General features: G+C 41.0%; 1 protein-coding gene and 2 non-coding genes across 6 annotated transcripts in view; 1 reads left to right on the forward strand and 2 right to left on the reverse strand.

Annotated features, from left to right (window-relative positions):
* The first annotated feature begins 2,907 nt into the window (after nucleotides 1-2,907).
* Nucleotides 2,908-21,736, forward strand: part of LOC126175922 (dynein regulatory complex subunit 3-like) — a 108,035-nt gene continuing 89,206 nt past the window's right edge. For all 4 annotated transcript variants that reach the window (XM_049922993.1, XM_049922992.1, XM_049922994.1 and 1 more), the window contains exons 1-4: nucleotides 2,908-3,116; nucleotides 3,349-3,632; nucleotides 3,735-3,907; nucleotides 17,543-17,752. In XM_049922993.1, the coding sequence (XP_049778950.1) occupies nucleotides 2,957-3,116; nucleotides 3,349-3,632; nucleotides 3,735-3,907; nucleotides 17,543-17,752 (827 nt within the window). In that variant the 5' untranslated portion in view covers nucleotides 2,908-2,956. The remainder of the gene's footprint in view (nucleotides 3,117-3,348; nucleotides 3,633-3,734; nucleotides 3,908-17,542; nucleotides 17,753-21,736) is intronic.
* Trnas-uga (transfer RNA serine (anticodon UGA)) lies at nucleotides 11,500-11,574 on the reverse strand. The gene has a single exon. It is a non-coding gene; the product is annotated as a tRNA-Ser (tRNA).
* Nucleotides 12,075-12,149, reverse strand: Trnas-uga (transfer RNA serine (anticodon UGA)). The gene has a single exon. It is a non-coding gene; the product is annotated as a tRNA-Ser (tRNA).

Here is a 21,736-nt window from a genome sequence, read left to right on the forward strand (position 1 = left end):
TAGCTTCTCTTTCCTTCAATTTATTTTAATGCATATATCTTTTCTCCATGCCCTGTCAGTGCATGTCAATCTCCTTGTTGACTATGCATATGTGGCTTCCCTTCCAATCATGCTCTCAACAAGGTAGCTAAGCCATTGTTAGTGCACTGAGCTCACATTTGGGAGAATTAGCATGTGCACTGGTCCAAGTATCGTGACATGGGTTTTCCAAGCTGCTAAGATGAATGCTGGGGTGGTCCCACTGATAAGCCCATGGTCAACTTCATTCTGCATCATCACCTACTTTATATACATATATATTATTTCTGTAATTTGTCTGACACATACAGGTACACACAGAAGTTACATTTTGGACCTTGCCCCCCCCCCCCCCTTCTTCCATTTTTCAATATGCCAAGAACGTAAACATAAGCTTCTCTACTGGTCAATTTGTTACCACCAGCAGATTTCACATTCGTTGGCTTCGCCAAATCATAACCAAATCGTCCGCTTCCAACCTAACATAGACCTCAAGCTGTGATGCAGATCAGTCTGTCACCACAAACAAGATTTCAAGGAGGAGGCCTATTACATAACTGTGAACCAGTTCTATTGAATTGTGAAATAAATAAAATAAGTAGGTCAACAAAACAGTCTTATTACTGGTTCTTCCATCTGTTAAAACTAAGCATTATAAAACAACGCAAGCAAAATCTGACTAGCACCTTGTGGCGCATTTTTTATATAGCACCTCTTGTACAGAAAATTTTGAAATATGAAAGCTCAAGGAAAACCTTGTCTCATGCCATCATGCACAAGTAGAGATATCAATTAAAAATCATTAGTTCCACCAATGCAAATATAGTCAACTGTTGTACTTCCTATTCATAATGAGGAAAGTCTTCTCTTCTCTCATGTCTTATAGAACAAGACATACGGGTTATCGTTAGCACTAATACGTTAACCCACTCTTCTACACTGGTGCCGCAGTCTTTATGTCTCGTGACATCGATTTAGTATACTTCTCAGTACCGCATTAATCTCTTTTTTTTATCAGATGGTGTCACTACCTTGGAATAAGACAAAGAATGTCTTATTTTATCGAGTATCGGATGGCTTGGAATACTCTTTGCTGTGTGAACAGCTTGGCTTGTTTCTTTCAGCTTATGTCAAAATCTAAATGACTAATAACATTTTGATGCCCCACATGAGTAATAACGTGCTTTACTTTGCAGGTACCATCTATAGTCTCGGTTACTTCAAGGCTGGAAGGACAGACACCACCTATTTTGTTTGTTCCTTGTGTTTTCATATTGCGTATGCCCTTACTTTTAGATAAAAACTGTCCTGAACGATGACATACAAAGAAATGCCGTACGACGTTATCTGAAGTGCAATAGGCTCCACGCTTTTTGACATAAAATGACATCGTCTTTTTCTCAGTTTGTTGCTTCCAGTCACCGAATTCCTGGAAAGATGCAAATTCAGTCTCCTCTGATGTTATCGATACATCATGTATTACTGATAAGTGATCGTAATAGCATTTCTTCGAAAGGACTGAAATATCGCACAATGCACATCTTATTTTTATACAACTATTCTCCGATGCATGTGCGTTTCTTTCGTGGCACATTAAATTGCGCTTCTGATTGAACTGTTTACCACATACACTACACAAAAATTTATAACACTTTTGCATCTTTAATTCCGGAGCAATATCGCTTAACATTCCTGGATGCGCCTGTGATACGTGTTTCCTCAGATTCTTGTTATAATTATAGCTTCTTCCACACTCTGAACATTTGTATTTTTTATCTTCATTCATCATGTTTCTGAGGGCTCTGTCCCAATTCCAAAAAGGAGAAAAACTTCGTACTTAAACCACACCTAAAAATTTTTATGCGACGTCAACGAAAACTACACACTCAACAGATACACAAAATTTTCGAGCACTTCTTGCAGTTTTTGATGTCAGGCAGCAATCCCGGATCCCCTAAATAGCCCGAATTTTAGCGTCTGCTACCTCGTGCCACTTCGGCTCTTCCCGTGAAGGATCGGATCCAAGGAGCCGAAAGCTACTCATGGTCGATACCTGTTACCTATGCGCTAAGGTCGATTCGTCGACTGCGATTCAACACACTGAAAATTGTCCGCCCACTTGCGATCTTCCGACAGATCTTACGACTTGGCTAGGATTAGGAGTTAGGACGATCTGTCGTTTAAGCGAAACAAATACCATTGTTAGTAGCACCGTTTTTTCCCTTATTATCTTTAACTTGGATCGTTTTCTATGGCAAATGCTGTAATGTGCGCAATGAACTCCAGTTCCTGCCGAGACCGAGAGAAGTTCAATCCGGCCCGAACGAATTCCCTCAAAGAACTAAAAAACTAAATGACATATAAGATCAGGAAGTGGGCTGGAGGATGTATATTAAAGCACAATGCAATACTTCGAAGCGGTCTATAAGTGGTCAAATTCTATAATAATAAACGTTGTCTGATTAGGTTTACGGCTCTATGCTGCTGTGAAAGAGCCTGTAGCCTATTGAAATGTTTCCTGGAAATATTTCAGATTTATTTCACACTTTCTGCATAATTTCTGCTTGCAAGCAACTCAATCACAAAACGTACGAGTTGCACATTATCGAACGCCTACGTTTTCGCTCTGAAGGCAGAATTCTGCCGTCCCGTGCATAAATATTGCACAGAAATATTGTGTCGTTGTTGGCCTAGCTCTTTCGCGCAATGTATTGACACAATATCGTTGCGCAATAAATAAAGAGCGTGTGAGGGCCCCTGTAAGCATAAATTGCTGCTTCATTCCGCTCAGTTTCGCTCGTCCATAATTCCGTCACACACAGAAACATGTTGCTATAACAACTCACGGGACAGCTGTAATTGGAAAGTTACGAGTTTGCAATTGTAAGTTCGTGTAATTTCATAAGAAGACTGAGGATTGATGAATTTTTAGCTCAAGATGAGTGTCATACACGATAATCCGGAACCTGGAGTTATAGATACGGATCTATTAAAGAATTTAGTTATGCAACAAGCACCTGTCGGAGAAGCCGGAAAAGTATTTTTGAGAGATGGAATAGTTTTGGAGAAAGTTCGCACAATTCGACTAGAGGACCTGAGTCAGTAAAAATAGAAATTTAAGAATTAGTTCGTTATTGATAGTGCAGAATGCAATATATATGTAATAGTTTTGCTGATGACAGAAATGTTGCATTTTATACGTTTCAGATGTTCTTAGAGTCAACAAAACAAATACAAATATTACGAATTAGTCCATTGTTCATAGAGCAGAATACAATATATATAATAAGTTTTGTTAATGACAAAAATACTGCATTTTATACGTTTCAGATATTCTTAGAATCGACAATTTATGGATGATGACATCCCTAGTGAAACTGCAACTTACATTAAATATTATTCAGAAGATAGAGAATTTGGATGCGCTTGTAAATCTGAAAGAACTGGATTTATCTTTCAATCAGATCGAAGTTTTAGAAAATCTGGAAAAACTTACAAAGCTTGAAATACTCACAGTTTATGAAAATAATATTAAAAAAGTAGAAAATATGGACCAGTTAATCAATCTAAAACTGTTTAGCATTGGAAGAAACAGAATAGATGGCAGAGATAGTGTAAGATCGATTTAGTATGTGAAGGAAATATTTCAACACTTACATTGCATTATAGTATTCACTGCTAAATCAGGATAGTTAATTAAGAAAGATATTTTTCAGGTTGTGTATTTAAGGCGGTTTCCTCTGTTACGATCTCTTACGATGGAAGGGAATCCATGTTCACAAGAAGATGATTTCACTGAATACATTTATGCGTGTCTTCCAATGCTAATGTATTACCATTACCGATTTATTTACCCACATGAAAAAGAAGCTGCCAAAAAAAAGTACAGGTAAACCTGAAACCTAGTGTGCAATTTTTCTTTCTTTCAAATTATACAAGAAATTTTACATAATTTAATCGCAGTGTTGAGTGTGTAGCTGGCAGTCATTATTTCAAATAGGTGCCCAATTTGTTTAAAAAAAAGAGGGGAGGGAATTATATTGTCACAGTACTGTACTAAGAAGCAATTACCATTTATTTGTGGCTATTATGCCTGTTATGGAGCCATATTGGGCATTACTGGACTTACGACTTTATATTTCATTGTGGGGGCTGATGGTTGCCTTGAAGCATTTTCTGGTGTGTATCAATGCTTTTGTAATCTCATCAGAAAAAGAGAAAATTAGATGAACTTGAAATTATTTTTATGTATTTTAGAGTACGAGTAGCAGTTGCAGAAGAGTTTTTGTCACCTCGTCATAAGCACAACTAAAATATAGTATGTATAAAAAAAGTGTATATTTATTTGTTTTGTGTGTAATATAGGTGTTAAACAAAGTTTAGGACTGTAGATAGAGAGATGCTGAATGAGACACATCTGGCTGTCAAGACAGCAATTTGTGATGCCTTCAATGACTACCATAGCAGAATAATGTCAAATTATGTTTCATGAAACCCAAAGAAATTGTGGTCATATGTAAATGCTGTTAGTGGCACCAAAGTTAGTGTTCAGCCCCTAGCATATGGGACAGGAACTGAAAGTGAGGGTGGTAAAGCAAAAGCGGAAATGCATAACTCCATTTTCAAAAGTCCCTTTACAAAGGAAAACCCAGGAGAATTGCCCCAATTTAATCCTTGTACCACAAAAATATGAATGAAGTGTTAGTGTCAGTGGTGTTGAGATACAGCTAGAATCGTTAAAATTGAATAAAGCTCCAGGGCCCGATGGAATCCTTATCGGATGCGATACCAAAGTTGCAGTTGAGTTAGCCCCTCTTCCAACTATAATCTGTTGTAGATCCCTTGAACAAAAAACCATGCCCTGTTCTTGGAAAAAAGCACAGTCACACCCATCTACAAGAAGGGTAGTAGAAGAGATGCACAAAATTACTTTTCAATATCCTTGACATCAATTTGTTCCAGGGTCTTAGAACATATTCTGAGCTCAAACATAATGAGGTATCTTGAACAGAATGACCTCCTCAGTGCCAACCAGCACGGATTCCGGAAACATCAATCATTTGAAATCCAACGCACACTTTTCTCACATGACATACCGGAAGCTTTGGCTCAATGTGGTCAGGCAGATTCAATACTGATTTCTGAAAAGCATTTGACTCAGTAGCACACCTATGCTTATTGTCAAAAGTACCATCATATGGGGTATAAAGTGAAATTTGTGACTGCATTGAGTACTTTTTGTTAGGGAGGAAGCAGCATGTTATCTTGGATGGAGAGTCATCATCAGAAGTAGAAGTAGCTTGAGGTGTGCCCCAGGGAAGTGTGTAGGGACTCCTGCTGTTCATGTTGTATGTCAATGACCATGCAAGCAATATTAATAGTAAACTTGGACTGTTTGCAGATGATGCAGTTATCTATGATGAAGTACTGTTTGAAAGATGCTGGATAAATATTCAGTCAGATCTTGATAAAATTTCACTGTGGTACGGAGGCTGGAAACTTGCTTTAAGTGTTCAGAAATTAAAATTGTGCTCTTTGCAAAACGAAAGAACCTAGCGTTCTATGACTGTAATGTAAATGAGTCACTGTTGGAATAGGCCAACTCATACAAATACCTGGGTGTAACACTTTGTGGGGTCATGGAGTGGAATGATCACCTAGGCTTAATTGTGGGTAGAGCAGTTGGTAGACTTCGTTTATGGTAGAATATTGGAGAAGTGCAGTCAGTCTACAAAAGAGATTGTGTACAAATCACTCGTGTGACGCATTCTAGAATATTGTTCAAGTATGTGGAACCCATACCAAATAGGACTAACAGGGGATATTGAGCATATACAGAGAAGGGCAGCATCAATGTTTGTTTGATCTGTGGCAGAGTGTCAGAGATACTGAAGGAACTGATCTGGAAGACTCTTGAAGATAGCTGTAAACTATCGCGAGAAAGTTGGTTAATAAATTTTCAAGATCTGACCTTAAATGATAACTCTAGGAATATACTACAACCCCCATTGTATCAGTCACATAGTGTTGTGAGGATAAGATTGGAATAATTACTATATGCACAGAGACATTCAAACAGTCATTCTTCCTGCGCTCCGTATGTAAATGGAAGAGGAAGAAACCCTAATATCTGGTACAATGGGATGTACCCTCTGCATGCACCTCATGGTGGTTTGAAGAGAATAGATGTAGATACAGATAATTACTCCAACATTGGCAGAATTAATCATGACACCAGTATGAGTAGTTTCATAGTTTGTGAGATGCTGGGCAGCCATAACTTGTGTATGGATGTGTAGTATAAAATGTATGGACTATTTTACTTTACCTATTTTAATCATGAAATTTACTTCCTGCTAAGAATGACCTTTAGAGGTAGAATAATTTAGTATTATAGGGTATTTATGTATAACTGAAGGCAGGCATCTTCTGTAAAAGAGGGATGAAAAAAGAGCATAACATCTGGAATTTTTTGTTGTACCAGTGCTGATCTATAAGATATAGGATAAGAAAGTGTTAGTAGTTTGTGGTTTATTTTTTGCTGTATCACTCAGAATTTCAAATAGAAATTGACAATGTGGTTTTCTCAGTGGCTGTAGTGAAATACTATAGGTATCCATTTTATGATCTGATTATGGCTGGTGATGGCCAAAACTGATAATTTATTTTTGTGATTGTGCTGGAAAATAAATTATTTTCAAAACAAGAATTTGACCAATCACATATGTCTCCAGTATGACAAAAATGTCATTCTTTTCAAAATCAGTTAATATTAGCTTTAGAATAACCAAGGTTGAATGTGTAATGGGAAAAATATTCTGTAAGTATTAATCATGCGTCTGCACTCATACTCTACAAACCACTGTGAAGAGCTTGGCTATAGGTTCTTTCCATTACATCACATATTAGGGTTTCTTCCTGCTCCATTTACACAAGTAGCATGTCCAGAGTGACTGCTTGGATGCCTCTGTGCCTTTTGTAATTGGTCTAATAATATTTACAGCCCCTACAAAAGTGATACATAGAGATCTGTAATGTATTCTGCTTTTTGATACTTAATATAGGTTGCTGCGGAATAGTGGACATACATCTTAAATTGTTTGGCAGTTCACATTTTTCAGCTTTTCTGTGGTGCTCTCCTCTGAGTCAGTCAAACCTATGACCATTAGTTTTGTCCTTTGTATATGTTCAATATCCCTTATTAGGCCTATTTGGTATGGGTCATAGACGCACAAGTGTTTTTGAAAGCTTTCTCCTTTGTAAACTGATTGCTTTTTCTAGTACCCTACCAATGAAATAAAATTTATTATCTGTTTTACGTATGACTGAACCTATGTGATCATTGTGATTCCAATTGTGACTCATGCAAATTGAAATGTTAATGCATTAATGGCATCCTTTTGCATGATGGAATCTTATCTCAATAACAGACAGCAGAGGGTTTCATTGAGTGATTGTATCTAAGGCACCCAAGGTCTAGGGGTAGCTTTTTTTTATTAATAATGAAAATGTCCTCTGACCTGGGTTCGGGCCCCACCATAGCTTAAATTTTGAATAAAAATCATTAGTAATGGTGGCCAAAGGCTTCCAACATAAGAAGTCACCCTCATTCAGTCAATGGCCTTGTCAAAGAGGATGGAGGAATGGATAGAGGCTCAGGGCACTCTCTTCCCCTTGGGTTGGGAAACTGCCCCTAAACGTGGAAGGATCAGCAATGATCAATGGCATGAGGTTGCAGAAGGCAATGGAAAACACTGTATAAAAGACACTTAATGTGTATCCACAGGACGTATGGCCTGTAATTGATAAAGTGTTGTGATGATCTCTCCATTGGCAAAAGATTCCGAACTAGTCCCTCATTTGGATCTCTGGGAGGGGACTGCCAAGGGGGAGGTGATTATGAGAGAAAGATTGAATAACTAGTGGATGAATAATGTTATATGAGTCAGGGCATGGACTGCCAAAAGTCTCAACGTGGTAGGGAAGCTAGAAAATCTCAAAAGGGAATTGCTAAGGCCCACTCTAGATATAGTGAGTGTTAGTGAAGTGGAATGTAAAGAAGACAAGAATTTCTGTTCAAATGAGTGTAGGGCAATATCGACTGTGACAGAAGATGGTGTAACAGGAGTAGGATTCATTATGGACAGGAACATAGGGCAGAGAGTGAGTTACTGTGAACAGTTCAGCGATAGGATTGTTCTTATCAGAATTGACAGCAAACCAGAACTGACAACAATAGTTCAGGTACATAAAGGGAGATGAAAATCTAATTATGGGAAACTGGAATGTGGCAGTAGGGGAAGGAGTAGAAGAAAGGGTTACAGGAAAATATGAGTGTGGTACTAGGAATGAGAAATGAAAAAGACTAATTGAATTCTGCAATAAATTTCAGCCAGTAATAGTGAATACTCTCTTAAAGAATCACAAGAGGAGGAGTCATACTTGGAAAAGGCAAGTAGGTATAGGAAGATATCAGTTAAATTACATCATGGTCAGGCAGAGATTCCAAAATCAGATACTGGATCATAAGGCCTACACAGGAGCAGATATAGACTCAGATCACAATTTAGTAGGGATGAAGAACAGGCTGAAGTTTAAGAGACTAGTCAGGAAGAATCAGTGCGCAAAGAAGTGGAATATGGAAGTACTAATGAATGACGAGATATGACTGAATTTCTCTAAGCAATAGCTAACTAGGCAGTTTAGCTGAAAACTAATGGGATCTCTAAAAAGGGCAATCACAGAAGCTGGAAAGGAAAACATTGGTGCAAAGAATGTAACTCGAGGAAACTGTGGGTAACAGAAGAAATATTTCGGGTGCTTGACGAAAGAAGGAAGTAAAAAAATGTTTGTGGAAATTCAGGAATAAAGAAATACAAGTTACTTATGGATGAAATAAATAGCAAGTGCAGGGAAGCTACAATGAAATGGCAGCTCCAAAAATATGAAGAAATCGAAAAAGAAATGATGGTCAGAAGGACTGAATCAGCATATAAGAAAGTCAAAAGAACCTTCGATGAAATTAAAAGCAAGAGTGGTAACATTAAGAGTGCAATGGGAACTCTACTGTTAAATACAGAAGAGAGGGTGAACAGGTGAAAAGAGTACATTGAAGGCCTCTACAAGGGGGCAAGACTTGTCTGATGACACGATAGAAGAAGAAACAAAAGTCAACATAGAAGAGGTCAGGGATCCAGTATTAGAATCAGAATTTAAAAGAGCTTTGGTCAACGTAAGATCGAATAAGGCAGAAGTGATAGATAAAATTCCAGCAGAATTCCTAAAATCATTGGGGGAAGTGGCAACAAAACAACTATTCACTTTGGTCTGTAGAATGTATGAGACTGGCGACATACCATCAGACTTTCAGAAAAACATCATCTACACAATTACGAAGATAGCCAGAGCCAACAAGTGGAGAATTATCACACAGTCAGCTTAACAGCTCAAGCATCCAAGTTGCTGACAAGAATAATATGTAGAAGAATGGAAAAGAAAGTTGAGGATGTGTTAGATGACTGTCGTTTTGGCTATAGGAAAGGTGAAGGCACCAGAGAGGCAATTCTGATGTTGCAGTTGATTATGGAGGCAAGACTGAAGACAAATCAAGACATGTTCATAGGATTTGTTGACCTGGAAAAAGTGTTTGACAGTGCGATATCATGCAAGATGTTTGAAACTCTGAGAAAAGTAGGGGTAAGGTATAGAAAAAGATAGGTATTATATAATATGTACAAAAACCAAGAGGGAGTAATAAGAGTGGGAGACCAAGAATAAAGTGCTCATTTTAAAAAGGGTGTAAGCATATATGTAGCCTTTCACCTCTACCATTGAATCTATAAATTGAAGAAGCAATGATGCAAATAAAAGAAAGATTTCAGTGCAGGATTCAAATTCAAGGTGAGAGGATAATCAGTGCTAAGATTTGCTGAAGACATTGCTTTCCTCAGTGAAAGTGAAGAAGAATTACAGGATCTGTGGAATGGAATGAATGGTCTAATGGGTACGGAATATGGATTGAGAGTAAATCGAAGAAAGACAAAAGTAATGAGAAGTAGCAGAAACAGGAACAGTGGGAAAACCTAACATCAGAATTGGGGATCACAAAGTTAAGCAATTTTGCTGTCTAGGTAGTAAAATGAACTATGACAGATGGAGTAAGGAGGACACAAAAAGCATACTGGCAATGGCAAAAATGGCATTCCTTGTCAACAGAAGTCTACTAGTATCAAACATAGGCCTTGATCTGAGGAAGAAATTTACGAGAATATATGTTTGGAGCACAGCATTGTGGGAAACCCAGAACAGGAGAGGACTGAAACAATTGAGATGTGATGCCAAAGAAGACTGTTGAAAATAAGATGGACTGATAAGGTAAGGAGTGAGGAGGTTCTTCACAGAATCGATTATGAAAGGAATATGTGGAAAACACTGACAAGGAGAAGAGGCAGGAGGAGAGGACACCTCTTAAGGTATCTGGGAATAGCTTCCATGGTATTAGAGGGAGCTGTAGAGGTAAAAACTGCATGGGGAAAACAGAGATTGGAATACATCCAGCAAATAACTGAGCATGTTTGTTGCAAGTGCTACTCTCAGATCAAAAAGTTGGCACAGCAGAGTAATTCATGGTGGGCTACGTTAAAAGTAAATAAATAAATAAAAAAGGAATGGAGTGCCATGGAAGCAGTACTGGACCAATATTTGTTTCTGACCTATGTCAGTGACATTTCATTGACATTAAAGAGCAGTTTAAAAACTGAAATGTTTGCCGACAATGACTCAAGCATCCTAATCAAGGGTCCAAACAGTCTTAGCAATCACAAATCAGATGATAGCTAAACAGGTCTACGAGTGGATCGTAGCTAACTGTCTTATGTCTTAGTCCCACAGAGGCTCATAGTATGCAATTTCAAATGAGCAGTAGTGATTCTCTGTCTGCAGAACTAGACATTAAAATATTTGTATACTGAAAGAAGTCTTTGGGGTCCAGAATAAATATTGAGTCAGCACACTGAGTAAACTAATAAAGATGTTCAGTTTAGCATGCTACATCCTTGGAAGCATCTCCCATTGTGTTGACCTGAAGACAAAAGTTTTGGTTTATTTTACATATTCTCATTTTCTGTTGTCTTACATAATTATCTTTGTAGGAAGTGCATCTGAAGTAAATAGGACATTTGTCCAGCAGATGCAAACGGTAAGAATATTGCATAAAGTAGATTACAACACATTTAGCAGAAGACTTTTGAAGGGTCTTGGTACCAACTGAGCTACCCAAGCACGACCCACGCCCCGTCCTCACAGCTTTACTTCTGCCAGTATCTTGTCTCCTACCTTCCAAACTTTACAGAAGCTCTCCTGCGAATGCTGCAGAACTACCACTCCTGAGAGAAAGGATATCGGGAGACATGGCTTAGCCACAGCCTGGGGGATGTTTCCAGAATGAGATTTTCATGAAACTTCCTGGCAGATTAAAACTGTGTGCCGGACCGAGACTCGAACTCGGGACCTTTGCCTTTCACGGGCAAGTGCTCTACCAACTGAGCTACCCAAGCATGACTCACACCCTGTCCTCACAGCTTTACTTCTGCCAGTACCTCCTCTCCCACCTTCCAAACTTTACAGAAGCTCTCCTGCGAATGCTGCAGAACTACCACTCCTGAAAGAAAGGATATGGGGAGACATGGCTTAGCCACAGCCTGGGGGATGTTTCCAGATTGAGATTTTCGCTCAGCAGTGGAGTGTGCGCTGATATGAAACTTCCTGGCAGATTAAAACTGTGTGCCGGACTGAGACTCGAACTCGTGACCTTTGCCTTTTACGGGTAAGTGCACTACCAACTGAGCTACCCAAGCACGACTCACACCCTGTCCTCACAGCTTTACTTCTGCCAGTATCTTGTCTCCTACCTTCCAAACTTTACAGAAGCTCTCCTGTGAACCCTGCAGAACTACCACTCCTGAAAGAAAGGATATCGGGAGACATGGCTTAGCCACAGCCTGGGGGATGTTTCCAGAATGAGATTTTCATGAAACTTCCTGGCAGATTAAAACTGTGTGCCGGACCGAGACTCGAACTCGGGACCTTTGCCTTTCACGGGCAAGTGCTCTACCAACTGAGCTACCCAAGCATGACTCACACCCTGTCCTCACAGCTTTACTTCTGCCAGTACCTCCTCTCCCACCTTCCAAACTTTACAGAAGCTCTCCTGCGAATGCTGCAGAACTACCACTCCTGAAAGAAAGGATATGGGGAGACATGGCTTAGCCACAGCCTGGGGGATGTTTCCAGATTGAGATTTTCGCTCAGCAGTGGAGTGTGCGCTGATATGAAACTTCCTGGCAGATTAAAACTGTGTGCCGGACTGAGACTCGAACTCGTGACCTTTGCCTTTTACGGGTAAGTGCACTACCAACTGAGCTACCCAAGCACGACTCACACCCTGTCCTCACAGCTTTACTTCTGCCAGTATATCGTCTCCTACCTTCCAAACTTTACAGAAGCTCTCCTGTGAACCCTGCAGAACTAGCACTCCTGAAAGAAAGGATATGGGGAGGCATGGCTTAGCCACAGCCTGGGGGATGTTTCCAGAATGAGATTTTCACTGTGCGCCGATATGAAACTTCCCGGCAGATTAAAACTGTGTGCCAGGAAGTTTCATTACTAACATTGATTGACAGTCAGAACCACTTCTTATTGAAAGTGATGTAATAGATTTTGTGGGGGATAACTTCCATGAAATAGTCCCACTAAGCCTAATAGAAGAGGTACCTTGATTCGTTTTCACCTTAAACATGATTTTTAAGTAATATTAATTAATCAAAACATCATTATAAATATATCAGTAATATTCAAAATATATTGCAAAATCTGATTTCAGATTTGTTCTCTTATCATGAAATCCAATCACTGAGTTTCAGTTGCTGTCTAGTAGATTACTGCTTTTTTGTTTTAGAACATTTACTGTTGTGCTAAAGATGCACCATTATGATAAATTTATAGTTGACATGTAGTTTTCCATGTAAGTATGTGTAATAGCATGTGAATAGTATTAGTGTACTTTCATACTGCGAAAATGGTATTTTACCAAAACTGGTATTAATAATTAGTAAAGATTAATGAGACTTTGTGTCATGCATTTTCTCAAGTGTATAATGACTATTGTAAGTCACCTGAAAAAAATACATAAAACGTCATCCAAATTAAAGGTCATGTTGTAGTTGTGATGTATCACTTAGTTGATGGCATAACAATGGCATCACAAGCCATGACTAAAAAAGATCAATTGAAAGACAGCTGAATATCTGAAAGTGAAAAGTAGTGATTAATTTGACAGAAACAGGGGAGGCAGTGTATTTTCATTTTCAGTAATTATACAGTGGCAATATTGATAGCAGGCAGATGGGAGTGTTCCACATAGAGGTTCTTTTTGTTTTTCACTGGATATCAGCAGTAGACAAACATTCTGTAAAGGTTTTGTTTGTTGTTCAAACCATGGTATCACTCCAGATATCAAACTGAACCATTGTTCTGTAACTTTGAGTGAAATATTGACAAAGATAAGTATATCCGAAGGCCTTGTAGATTTGTATGTCTACTAATAGGGATTCAGTTAAATGCTAGAAAATAAACATAGGTAGATCTCAAGGTCACTAACAATGTTGACTCACTGTATCCACCATATATACAGCTCTTGTAGAAAAAGAGTTCTATTTGTTTCTAAAATTGATACAATATATGGAACACTCTTACACTACTGTAAATGTGGAGGGAGAGAGAGAGAGAGAGAGAGAGAGAGAGAGAGAGAGAGATCATATTTAGATTTACAGAATATGTGCACTTTATTGTGGGAAGGGGATGGAAATAAAATTTAACCAAAAGTATGTTATTGATATAAATAAATATGACTGTAGTTTTGGTATTCCCATGTGAAGACACAGTACTTCATGAATGTAGTTTTGGTACTCCCATCAGTGGGCATCACGATGGAGGCAGATGAGCTGGTATGGGTAGAACAATGGGGTAGTGTGGAAACCGTCATGGAGGGCACACTTGATGTTTAGTACGGGCAGACCTGCTGGTGGAGCTGTTTACCTTCAGGTGGCAGTAGGCCAGGCCAGCCAGAGTTTACCCAGAGTTTAAACTCTGTGCACCTCACCTTCTGCCCATGTCTTGTGTTGTTGCTAACTGCTCAGCCACTAGCCAACTGCACCTCCCATGTGCTGAGTCATTTCTGTGCCTGTCTCCAAGTGGGTTCAAACTCTCCCATCAATTGACACGCTGAGTTCATTTTCTTCTCACAGGATACAGTTGACCAGGTATTATCAAACAACTGCCTGCTCATGATCATGTTGTGTAGTGGTGTTGTTATGCCTGTGCAGATGCTAAAGTGGCAACAAAAGACATTCTTACGTTGTGATGCCCCTATTCTTTTCTTTTCTCCTTTTCATAATGGTAAGTTGGACCATCATGGATCCAGCATTTCTGCAGTGCTGACAGAAACAATTGCACCTACAGAAGGAGCAGCAACAGTTGCAGATGTATCATCAACAGCAACAGAAGATGCAGGCACAGATAAACCAGAATATGCACTTGCTTTGTGCCTTTGGCTCACCAGTGGAGGACCTGATACCACTATGCAGTTTTATTTGCTACCAACACCCTCTCCCCCCCTGCCCCACAATACCATTTGCCAATTTTGATGAGTCAATGGAAAGGAGCGAGAATTACCTGTGCCAGTTCTTGCTGCACTGCCAGGTAAGGCGTATTATCCATCCAATTGAAAAGGCTGCCTTCTTGTTCAGCGATATGAAATCATCAAAAATTTGAAGCCCTCCACCAAGTCCAAGAAACTTTCCTTTGATGAGCTTTGTCAGTTACTTAAGCAGTATTTTGGACATCAAGGCCATGTGATAGTGACACGGTGGCAGTTTAACCAGCACCACAAGCATCCTAGACAGTCATGTTTGGCCTGGATCACTGATATGCAGGGCCTCTTGTGCAAGTGCTGTTTTGAGTGTTCTAAATGTGCTACCTCTTGTGCAGACTCTCTCATACGTACTGATTACCACATTGATGCCATTGTCAACCTGCCAGCACACAATGTTGTATAAGGTATCATATTACACTCAGTTCATTCCCAAGGCCTGGCCCCTTAACTGACTTTGCCAGAAGAGTATTCAGTTTATCTGGTCTGCAGATTGTCAGTGAACTTTTCAGTTTCCCAAGCAATGTTTGTGCTTCGCTCCCTGTCTGGCTTTCTTTACACTGGGTAGACCTTTAAACCTGGCCTATGAAACATTGCAGTATGGCACTGGTGCCGTTCTGTCCCATTGGAACCCAGGTGGCACCAAATAGCCCATACCTTACGCCTCAAAGCTGCTTTCTGTTGCACAGTATAATTATTCACAGGTGGAAAAGGAGGCACGAGCTATTATTTTCAGAATTAAGAAGTTTCACATTTTCCTGTATGGGGTGCAGTTCCTCCTCGTCACTGATAACAAGTTGTTGCTTTCCTTATTTGGCCCTCACTTCAAGGTGCTGGAGAGGACTGACTGCACATTGATTGCAAAGGTGGGCCCTCTTTCTTAATAACTACTGCTGTGATATTTGTCATCATTCTACCACCCAGCATGCCAATGCTGATGCACTAGCACAGCTATCAGTGGGACACGCTCCAGAGTTTGATTGGCAGGAAGCTCTCACATTCCCATTGGTGATCCTTTTGTGTACTTTTTCCTCCTATGTGTTTGGCTCAGTGTTGTATAAGGGGTCCTCTTGCTTGCCATACAGGAGCAATGCTGTCAAGAAGCATCCTTGCACACTCCATATTCTGCGTGCATTGCAGTGCTGTATGATTCGTATGCAGGATGTATATCACATCTACTGGCAAGCAATAGATCATGATGTTGAACATCAGGTGTGGGCTTATTGGGCCTTTGCACAGAACCAGTTCTCTCCCTGGCCAGTTCCAGAGCACCCTTGGGACAGAGTGCACATCAATTTTTGGGCAGCAAGTGGTTGTTGGTGGTTGATGAATGTCCAATTTACTGTAAGAAGCCAAGTTATCCTCCACATTTTCGACTGCCACTGTTAGTGTGCTGTCAGTTATTATTGCCATTGGGGGATCCTTGTGTCCAGTAACTGTAGGCTGTTCGTATTTTGGAAGTTTGAAGAAGTGTTAATAGTGGTATCTGGCATCTGATTAATGCCCCATTTCACCTGGATTCTAATTTGGAGGTTGTGCACTTCATGTGCACATTTAAGACCCAAATGAAGAAGTTAGAGTGTCTCTCTTCCTGTGCTGATGCATAGTTGACTCTTATGACTGTATGCTAGGTGAATCCAGCCAATAGGTGCACTGTGGCAGAACATTTGTACAGGTGGTGGCTGTGAGGTCTCCTGGCTTTGCTGCGTCTTGAGTCACATACCACAGCAAACCACCACTGACAACTGTGTTGTCCTCCAGGATCTGCCATTTGGGCCTAGTCCTGCAGACAACAATAGTGGTGGCTGCTAGGTGTTGTGTGAGCCACAAAGGTCAGCAGTCTTTTGTGGTACATGTTGACAAGGAGTACCTGACCTGCCATGCAAATCAGTTTGCCCACACCCTATTGGGACACATCACCATGGTTTTCTGGTCAGCCAGATGCAGTGTTAGTCATGACTTTGCTCTGGGAGGGGGATCTCACTTGCAGTGGTGTACATCACTGTTGCCACTCCCTCGATGCCCCCTGCATCCTCCTGTTGCCTGCAGCCTCTGCCCCCACTGAGCCACACATTTGCACTTGCCAATGTGGAGCCCATGGGTTTTAATCTGCCCTCCTCCTCCTGCTCCTCCTCCTCCTCCTCCTCCTCCAAGTCACTGATAGTGGTGGCGTTGCCTCCACTGCTGCTGATGAGCTCCCTTTAGCTCAGCCTTTGGGCCTTTCTGTGCCTTGAGTGAAGCCAGTGGCTTCCTTCAGTTGTTGGTCTATTACCAAACTCTCCAGGAGCCTCTCCAGTTCTGTGGCAGAAGGCCCTGTGTGGCCTTCTCTTGGGGGAGGGATTTTGTATCTCCACCAACGGACATCATGATGGAGGCCTGGATGGCGCATGTGACACATAGTATGGGCAGACCCACTGGTGGAGGTTTTACCTGCAGGTGGTCCAATGCTTACCTGAAGTTCAACCACTGTTGACCTCGCCTTGCACTTCATGCTGTGTGCTGTTGCCGAGTGTTTAGCCATTAGCCATTAGCTGTGCATGCCTGCTGCATACTGAGTCATCCCATGCCTGTCACTATTTGAGTTCAGACTCTCTGCTTCCCATAGATTGACTCACACAGTGAGTTAGTTTTTCTTGCAAAGGTTTTCCTTGCTTGGCTATTATTGAGCCCTCATCAGCTGATGGAGTATCGGCATTGACTGTACAGTGTAGCAGTGTTGTTATGCCTATGTAGATGTTAAAGTAGTGTTTGCTTTCTATTTTTACTTGAAGTTAGTAGTATGTTTGAATTTTCACTGAATGCTTTTCCATGTTACAGCAATGTTCTCAAAGAACTTGAAGATACAGAAGCTGAAACAGCAGCCTACATCAAACAAAGGGAGGAAGAAGAAAGGAAGCTCAAGTCTTACACAGCAGCATTTGTAGAGTATTTAGACAGTGATCAGCTCTTTAGTGCTTTATTTGAAAATGATGGAGATGGTCAAGCGCTACTGAAAATGGATGACGAAGTTGTGGAAGTGTGTAATGAGTATCCTTTTAGTTTTGTGATTGTTATTAATAGGACTGACTTTTACAAACTTTATTGCAGCTGTTGATTCTGTGATTTCATTGCTGGGTAAAACCTTCCATGTCAGGTGTACCTGATTTCATATTTTTAACCTTTTGATCATTTAGTCAGTAATTCATTTTCATTCATTCACACATTGTGATCTGTAAAGTGTGCTAATAACAAGTTATGAGTATTACTAATCTCCCCACATTGATAATTATGGCGATGACTTCCAGATTATTTTAGATATGTGTACTAAGAGAAAAATACCTAGTTTTAAAATGCTACTGCCTGTTCTCTTATACTACTAAGCTTCCATTTTTATTAATTGCTTGAAAATATGTATGTAATTTTGCACAGAACACTATCAGCTGTCTGCATACTGGCAAAGTCAAGATCTCTTTAATACAAGCATTAGAGTTAAGTGGAACTTACATCTGTGAACCCAAATAACCTGATAAATTGTGCAAGGAGTGGCCAATAATGTGTTCTTTTACTTATTTTTGAATACCTGGGTATTTTTATTTTTTTATTTTTTGGGTGATGTCTACTGGTAACACATTGTAGACTTGCACTGCAATATAGAGCTTCACACTGAAACCTACACACAGTCTGCAGACAGTAATTATTTTAACTTCCAGTATTGTGTAGAAAAATACATGATACACATCCTGCAAATGAAAAGTATTAGCTATCTCTATCAGACAGCACTAGCTGATTAAATGAACCATTCTAAGTGCAAGAGCTACAATTGAAGAAGAGTGGCAAACCATTAAAAATGCACTTTGGAAAGCAGTGATGAGAAGATCATAAAAAAAAAAAAAAATGCAAAAAATAGCAAGGCTTAAAATTTAAGGACACACACACACACACACAGATATATATATATAATAGAGGGAAACATTCCACGGGGGAAAAATATATTTAAAAAGAAAGATGATGAGACTTACCAAACAAAAGCGCTGGCAGGTCGATAGACACACAAACAAACACAAACATACACACAAAATTCTAGCTTTCGCAACCAACGGTTGCCTCGTCAGGAAAGAGGGAAGGAGAGGGAAAGACAAAAGGATTTGGGTTTTAAGGGAGAGGGTAAGGAGTCATTCCAATCCCGGGAGCGGAAAGACTTACCTTAGGGGGAAAAAAGGACAGGTATACACTCGCACACACACACATATCCATCCACACATACAAGACACAAGCAGACATTTGTAAAGGCAAAGAGTTTGGGCAGAGATGTCAGTCGGGACGGAAGTACAGAGGCAAAGATGATGTTGAAAGACAGGTGAGGTGTGAGCGGCAAGCAGATTGAAATTAGAAATTAGCAGAGATTGAGGCCTGGCGGATAGCGAGAAGAGAGGATATGCTGAAGGGCAAGTTCCCATCTCCGGAGTTCTGACAGGTTGGTGTTAGTGGGAAGTATCCAGATAACCCGGACGGTGTAACACTGCGCCAAGATGTGCTGGCCGTGCACCAAGGCATGTTTAGCCACAGGGTGATCCTCATTACCAACAAACACTGTCTGCCTGTGTCCATTCATGCGAATGGACAGTTTGTTGCTGGTCATTCCCACATAGAACGCTTCACAGTGTAGGCAGGTCAGTTGGTAAATCACGTGGGTGCTTTCACACGTGGCCCTGCCTCTGATCGTGTACACCTTCCGGGTTACAGGACTGGAATAGGTGGTGGTGGGAGGGTGCATGGGACAGGTTTTACACCGGGGACGGTTACAGGGGTAGGAGCCAGAGGGTAGGGAAGGTGGTTTGGGGATTTCATAGGGATGAACTAAGAGGTTACGAAGGTTAGGTGGACGGCGGAAAGACACTCTTGGTGGAGTGGGGAGGATTTCATGAAGGATGGATCTCATTTCAGGGCAGGATTTGAGGAAGTCGTATCCCTGCTGGAGAGCCACATTCAGAATCTGATCCAGTCCCGGAAAGTATCCTGTCACAAGTGGGGCACTTTTGGGGTTCTTCTGTGGAGGGTTCCGGGTTTGAGGAAATGAGGAAGTGGCTCTGGTTATTTGCTTTTGTACCAGGTCGGGAGGGTAGTTACGGGATGCAAAAGCTGTTTTCAGGTTGTTGGTGTAATGGTTCAAGGATTCCGGACTGGAGCAGATTCGTTTGCCACGAAGACCTAGGCTGTAGGGAAGGGACCGTTTGATGTGGAATGGGTGGCAGCTGTCATAATGGAGGTACTGTTGCTTGTTGGTGGGTTTGATGTGGACGGACGTGTGAAGCTGGCCATTGGACAGGTGGAGGTCAACGTCAAGGAAAGTGGCATGGGATTTAGAGTAGGACCAGGTGAATCTGATGGAACCAAAGGAGTTGAGGTTGGAGAGGAAATTCTGGAGTTCTTCTTCACTGTGAGTCCAGATCATGAAAATGTCATCAATAAATCTGTACCAAACTTTGGGTTGGCAGGCTTGGGTAACCAAGAAGGCTTCCTCTAAGCGACCCATGAATAGGTTGGCGTACGAGGGGGCCATCCTGGTACCCATGGCTGTTCCCTTTAATTGTTGGTATGTCTGGCCTTCAAAAGTGAAGAAGTTGTGGGTCAGGATGAAACTGGCTAAGGTAATGAGGAAAGAGGTTTTAGGTAGGGCGGCAGGTGATCGGCGTGAAAGGAAGTGCTCCTTTTCGGCTAGTTTTAATATCTTTTGCTTTATTTCCATTTCCGTTTTTCTCACATCATCGATCATTTTTAGCCGCTTCCCACAGGTTTTAACGTCATTATTTCTTCATCAGACAATTGTTAGCTTCATTTCCATAATCTGCCACCACCAAACCACCCTTTTAATACATCCTCACGTAGTTTTTTCGAAATTTTCCCGTATTTCTCCACCCTTTAACGTGTTTTGGCGGCAACACAGCCACCTAACCTTTATGCACATCATTATTTACCTACACAAGTTCACCACAGGATCAACATAGCCCAGCTCTAACCAACCCTTTTTCACCTTTTTTCACACCAGATCTCCATTTGCTTTCTACTTTTACCTTTATCTCTCCCCATATATTTTTATATTTATTTTCATTTTCATTTCAGCCTCGTGTTCCACTTTCCACCTTCTAGTACCATGTCACCCTCACAACACCTCCACAATGACCCCATTAAGTTTTATTTACATTCCCTCCGCAAACATGCCTTCGCCCTAGCCAGATTACACTCCCATATTTTATTTTCTCAGGCTTGTCTGACATTTGGCATCACCCCCAAAGGCCTCACACTTAAAGTTCCCATCTCTGGCTGCAACCCTTCTTTCCATCAGTCCCTATACCAGTTCCAAACCGAACAATCCATTGCCCTCACCCACCTAGTCCTTCACCTACACATCCACTCAGCCAATCAACACACCCATCAACTCCTGTCCCTAATAAAAGTCCTCAATCTTTCCTCTCCCACATCCACACCGGTTGTTCAGAGCATCCTCCTACAGGCCAACCGCAAATTAGGACAGCATGCCACCTTCCATCTTAAAAAACTATCCAATCTCCTGGTTTCCCACCTCCGGAAAGGCAACTCACTCATCCTTCACAACCTTTCCAGCAAACCTCAACCTCCTCTCATTGCACACAAACCCAGTCTCTCCCATCTACTCAATCTCCCACTTCCAGCTCCACTCCCTCCAAAACCTCAAAATTCCAATCAACACAATCTGGAACCACAACACCCCAATTCAGTAGTTAACCTCTCCTCCAAACCTCTCTCCCAATCCGAAACCTCTGTCCTATCCAAAGGCCTCACCTTCAGCCCCACTCCCAGATTTAACCAAACAGCCCTTGTCAAAGATTTACTGTCCTACACCCATACTCTCTGCTGGAAATATCACTTTGCCACGAAGAAAAATGATCCTAATCCTACTCCTAATGATCCAACTCCCCAAGATACTATCCAAATTGAACCATGCCTGGAACAGTTCCGTCCTCCGTCACAGCGGGACCCACCTCCTCTTCCTCA

The sequence above is a fragment of the Schistocerca cancellata genome, chromosome 3 (assembly GCF_023864275.1).
Source record: "Schistocerca cancellata isolate TAMUIC-IGC-003103 chromosome 3, iqSchCanc2.1, whole genome shotgun sequence".
NCBI lineage: Eukaryota > Metazoa > Arthropoda > Insecta > Orthoptera > Acrididae > Schistocerca > Schistocerca cancellata.